Raw genomic sequence first — 6,140 nt, 5'->3', positions numbered from 1 at the left:
CAACCGAGGTCTTGTATAGTGCACACAGCCACCATTTACAATGTAGCATTGTTACCTAATGGACTTTCACTGTTTTACAGATGCGTCTGGTAGCCAGATTTTGACAACAAAACATCTCCAGTTTCTTCACAACGGGATTTGACCTTTCAAATGGGATAATGCGAGCCGGACCCCTACATCAAGTCGCCATCGTCTGGACAAAAAGTGGCAATTGCATAAAAGGGACGTAAATACGTTGTTGGTCGTTTTTAGATTTCAGAACGTGTTAACAGATAGTTAGCAATAATTGTTAGGCAATTTATGTCACTCATTCCTTAGATTTTTACAATCTTGTTCTACAGACTAACAAAGAATACTACGTCAAGATGAACCAAACAACAGATGAAGACATTAAGGATATGCTCGAGGACATATGCTATAAGTATATCGGTCCCGTGCTTTGCGTTTTCGGTATTATTGGTAACATTATCAACTTGATCGTATTATCACGCCAACAACTAGTGGAGTCCCCGTACATCTACCTGAAGGCACTGGCAGTGACTGACATGTCGGCCCTTCTCTTCTCCTTTCCCTTCATGGTGGTCTCTCGGGAGGCCACCACCTTCTCTCTCAAGTGGTATAACGCCTATATCTTCCTGCCAGTGGTCAATTTCTTCACAGCTTCAAGTATCTGGATAACCGTTGTAATGACCATAGACAGGTTCATATTTGTGAAATTTCCGATTTGGGCAAGATGGCGATGTAGTCGGTTCAGTGCGCAAGTGCGGGTTTGGATAATTCTCGGGGCCACTGTTGTGATTAGCGTGCCAAGACTATTCTGCTATGATGTAGTGCCTATCAGTGTTGACAATGCTAATGTGACAGTGACCGATTTACATGGTTACAGACTCAAACCTACAGACTTCCGTAGAAGTGAGTATTATCAGGCTATGAACATTGCACTCATTATACTCATTCACTTCCTGCCGCTCATTATTCTGTGTGTGATCAACATTTACCTTATCGTTGCCGTACAACAAGCACGCATTGCGCGCGAGGAGTTAAATCTGAGAAACAATATGGAGACAGAATGGCAGAAGGACCAAAGGAGGTTTACAATCACTCTAATAAGCATTGTTCTTTTAGCTATTGTTTCCATCTTCCCCGCCGCCATTTGTGATATCATGGTTGAAATGAGGTTTGGACTAAAATACTCAAAGCTCATGCAGATAATATCTAATCTACTAATGTGGCTTAACTTATCAATGAACTTCATCATGTACTGTGCGTTCAATAAAAAGTTTGTGAGGGTTCTAAAGGATGTAATGGGACGAAGCATTTACCGTTTCCGGTATTCACTCAAAAGTGTAAGGGATCAAAGTGAAATGACAACTATATAATACTGGAACAAATTAACTACAAAATACATTCATATTGAAAATATCGTTTGTGGACAGAAATGTTTGTGTTGTTTCATTTCTACGTTACATTTAAGTGATAGCATTGCTCTTATTTCGGAAACATCTCACAACCATCGAAAGCGGTAAATGTGTAAATTTTATATCTCCATTTAAGCGTCTATGTGACACTGCTGATATAAGATGTCCGCAGCATATTCATCCCGTCCCGATTTTATTTCACGAAGACTAAGATTCGTAAATAAAATGTATTACACATGATTCTTATTCTGAAGTATTCGGAACATCTGTTTTTTCAAATAACTCTTAAGGGAAATTTCAGAGCTAAAATAAAAATGTGTGTCATCACCCATCCTGTGATACGATCTTAGCCCAGGTATCTGTACAGTCATTATGTCATATTCAGATCTAGATTGTTCCTCAAATCGTCTATTTTCAAATGTGTGTTAGATTTAATTCAATTCATTTGATTTAGACCTGGCTGAAGTCGACTTTTGATATTTTTTAATGTGTATTTTAATATTGACTCATAATACAAATACAATAAGATATATGATATAGTTGTATTCTTATTACAGATTGGTTATTGTGTATGTAAGTTAGAGCAGATTTTCTCAGAGAACTCATTGCTGACGTAAATAATAAAATCAAACTAAAAGTTGTAAAGTGCTGCATAAATCTGGAGCAGTAGCTATATATATTGACTATGAGTAACTATTTTTCCTATATTTTAAAATATCCATGTTAACAGAATGGCATAAGCTTATAAACAACAGCGTCGACATGCAGCTCCCCTTTAGGTGTATCACATTATCGTGATCTTCTATTGATTTGTGTCATAACAAGGCAGTTTATATTGAAATGTCTTGTATCTAATTCAGCAATCGTCGAACGAGGTACAATCATTTTTGGTTCACTTAGTTTTCTTTTTACGTTTTAATTGATTAAATAACTTTTTGTGGCTATATGAAATATTATTTCAATTATCTGTAGATATTTTTTGGCTTTAGCTTACTTGGCAATCGATGTATTTTGGTTATTTTTATTTTAAGATGAAGAACCTCTAAAATTTCCATTCAACGCTTATACTATAATTCATTCACGCATAGCGAGGTATTAATTTAACTTCAGATAGTTTAAACAGCATATTTAATGGAATTGCATAAATGTTAACTTTTAATTTAAACTACGAAAATAGGTATACGTGAAAATTATTTGGTTTACAGTAAGCTTCAATCTAACTCGCATTCTATTGATTATTTGCCTTCTCCGTACCTAATATATATTTAATTGATACGTGTATTTAATTAGTACCCGTTGATGTATGGATATGTTTTACGTATCTCTGCATTTAGGTGTGTTTAATTATCATGGGACCAATATTTCAATAGATGTTCAGGTGATAATATTCTGACGTACCTTATAGGTGTGTTTGGTATTATCATTGGTGTCGTTGTTGTCGTGGTAAATTTTATTGTTATGGTAAATTTTATTGTTATTACTGCAGTTATCTTTATCAATGGATCATTTAATTCAAAATTTTTACCCATGTTTAATGACAGAAAATACAAATAATATATCATAAACATGACAGTTTAGCTATATACCCGTGAACTTGATCTTTGATAATTTGTAAACAGTATTTAACAAAGCTTATTTTGATACCTCTTTTGTGTCACTACTTTGAAGTACTACTTTAATTAATATGTTTCTGTTATGTCAACCACAATACCAATATAAGCTGACATCAGTTGTTACCTGCCCTGTCCTAACGTTTTCTGTCTCGTCAAAGTGTAGCCTTTTCCATAATATGATTATCCTGAGGTCTTCAAAACGACTGCTTAAGCTGTTTTAAATGAAACTTAAAACAATGTACATATACAATGTTGTCAAACAGATTGAAGATAGGGTTTTGAGTCAAACCTGATAGTGTCTAAACTAAAAATGTATAAAAATGAATATTTAAGATAGTAATGTTAATTTAGACAATAATGCAAATAGTTGTTTTCCATTCATTGTATTTAATTGATGCGTGTTTTGCATGGGGTTATATTTTGATGTAAGAACTAAATGGCACTCAAGGAAACAAGATATCAGGGAATCCGGGATTGTGTAATATCTCTCATAATAACATGAAAATAGCATCGTGTGATTTTTACATTATCATAAAGGCGATAACAATGTAGTCAGTATCACTCTATGAAGTTCAAGTACAATGTTTCCATCTAAATGGAGATCATGTTTGAAGTTGAAACATTGAAAATCTTACGACGGCGGTTTGCTGTACGTCAAGATTGTAGAATACAAACATTTTACCCAGTATATATAATGATGGTAAGGAAAAGATGTTTAATAAACTGATGTTGTTTTTAACACCTGGTTATGGTAGGAGTATGTTTTGTCGCCATGAATGGATCAGAGATTCACATGTTAAAAGACTAACTATCATCTTGTGCGGTTGTGAATCAATTAAGCAATCCTAGGCATCATACTGTTTCTGTTGTATTAATTACTTGTTGTTGCTCATTTTGTTTCATTAGATGTTTTAAGTGCTCATTCTAATATATTCCCTTCATATTCTAGTCTCCTTACATCAGTTAGTTTAACCATTGTTTTCGTTACTTTCTTGTTATTTCCCCGTTATTTCCCGTTATTTATCCAATTATCCATTTTGATCCAATTCACTTATCGTAGGTTAATTTCGAGATGTTGTTTTGTTTTTGTCGATTCATTTCTATCAAATTCGTGAATTGACGTGACTTATTCGTTATTCTTCTTGGTTGTGAATCATTTGTATGTTGAGTCTAAAGCATGGTTCCTGATATCAATTCCGTTATAACAGTCGGTCTCTACGTTCACTGCTAGTTATTCCCGTTTCCAAAAAAAAAACTGTTTTATAGTTTGATAATTTCATTATTCGCCACTCAGTGTAAAAAACAGCTTGGATGCACTCTACACCGATATAGGTGTATCACGTTGAATGTAATCGTCTAGACAGAAGGATACAGTTAAGTTCATCCCTGTTTTGTTTCCCGTGTAAAATAACTGCCTTCACAAGGAACCCTATGTATGTATAACTTCGCTACATAACATTTGTCTTCAGTTATAGAGCTGTAATTCAGAAGAAAAAAAACTATGGTCTATATGTTCGACAGATTCTCTTTTTTTTTTTTCATTAATAACTAAATTTTGTTCGAAACTATTCGTTTAGACATTGAGGAGGCGATTGGTTTCGTTTTAAAAGATCTCTTCATGTTGAAATATATTCTTATATTCTTCATTAATCACTGAAGCTACTTCATCTAAATGAAAACGACATTCCATCGGATGATTTTAATCTGGGAATTCATGGACACAGATTTTATTAACTACAATCACTCCTTTTTCTGATCCTAGCTTGTACTCTTGCCTGCTGCTAATGCATCGAAATTATATCATAAATCAATTGATGCGGGCATGGCCAAACATCTTTGTACATTGCAGGAAAAGAGAAAAATGTGTTTACTTTACAACAATTGTGAAATATATGTATGTGTCGTAAGCGTGTTAATAAGGAATCTTATCTTAAAATTTATCTTTTGTTATTTTTTATCGACTAGCTCAATTGTGTCATGTGTTTTATCAAATGAAAAAGTATCCTCTTTAAAAATATCTTTAATTTTTACTAAAATAGTTCTTTTAACTGTATTTTATGTGTTCTATCCCACTGAACATATGTTTCCTGTTTTACTGTGAATGTTTCTAATGTTACACTGTTTTACTGTTGATAATAAATGATAACATTTTTTCTGATTTGTTCTTTTTAATTTGGTAGCTACAAAAAAGATATGTCGTTTGTAAATAGTACCCCTTACCGATGTTAGTATTAGTTATATTAGTTATATTAAAAACGTACTTTCTAGATCTAAAGAATTTGAGCAAATGAGATATGGACTACAGCCTAGATAAAATGCAACTTTAATGAAAGTTTCAGTTCATTTTAAATATATGTAACAAATACGTTTTTACCTTTCGGCCGGTAAAAACCATCAATATAGTACTGGTTTATTTAAATATTTTTTTTCCTGGCTGCTATGGCCCAGTTAAAATACGAGGGTTTTTCCAAAAATAATGTCATCTGTCCATTCTTTCGTGAAAATCGTGCGCAATGTACTCAACCCCCCCCCCCCCCCGAGCCGATAGAATAATCATTGAAGCATAACAAAGGTAAAACTCGAGTTCATTAATTCAATGCACATTGCTTTATAGCGTATTTATTACACTATACATGAAATGACTGGTAGAAGAGCTTCAGATGTGCTTGAAATTAGGGCCTAAATAAAAGGTCGATCGTTGCTCGGCATAAAGCCTATAAATATGGGAAGGGTCAAATGTCTCACAAATCTATTTGTAGGTGGGTTGTTAAATTTAAGAGCGGTCAGCAACAACTCAAAGATGCTGCTCGACCAGGTCGTCCTGCATCAACAACGACGAAAAGCAACGTAGAAAAAATAAGTAATATGCTGAAAAAGATGCCAGACACATTGTCAGGGATTTAGCAAGGTTGTCAAATTTGTCTTTAGCGCGAGTTCATGATATTTTAAAGAAACATCTTCATCTTAGGAAAATAAATCCAAGGTGGATACCCCATTTGCTAACAGAAGAACAAAAGAAGACCCGGGTTTCAAATGCAAAAAATTTTTTTCTCAAAATGTATCCCAAATATACCAAAAAGGCTTTCGATAATTTCGTTACTGATGATGA

General features: G+C 33.9%; 1 protein-coding gene across 1 annotated transcript; it reads left to right on the top strand.

Annotated features, from left to right (window-relative positions):
* The first annotated feature begins 365 nt into the window (after window positions 1–365).
* LOC117340053 (probable G-protein coupled receptor B0563.6) lies at window positions 366–5,935 on the top strand. Its single transcript, XM_033901854.1, has 2 exons — window positions 366–1,177; window positions 5,791–5,935. Exons 1-2 carry the CDS (start codon window positions 366–368, stop codon window positions 5,933–5,935), a joined length of 957 nt encoding a protein of 318 aa, XP_033757745.1.
* The last annotated feature ends 205 nt before the right edge of the window (window positions 5,936–6,140 follow it).

This window comes from Pecten maximus, chromosome 1 (assembly GCF_902652985.1).
Source record: "Pecten maximus chromosome 1, xPecMax1.1, whole genome shotgun sequence".
NCBI classification, from domain to species: Eukaryota; Metazoa; Mollusca; class Bivalvia; order Pectinida; family Pectinidae; genus Pecten; species Pecten maximus.
The sequence above is the reverse complement of the archived record's forward strand: the minus strand, read 5'-3'. Positions and strand labels throughout refer to the sequence as shown.

Bases quoted from the DNA above. Each gene is read 5' to 3' on its own strand.
- LOC117340053 (XM_033901854.1), top strand. From the start codon at position 366: ATGAACCAAACAACAGATGAAGACATTAAGGATATGCTCGAGGACATA. The intron at 1,178-5,790 runs GTTTGGACTAAA...ATCTATTTGTAG, and splicing joins GATATCATGGTTGAAATGAG to GTGGGTTGTTAAATTTAAGA.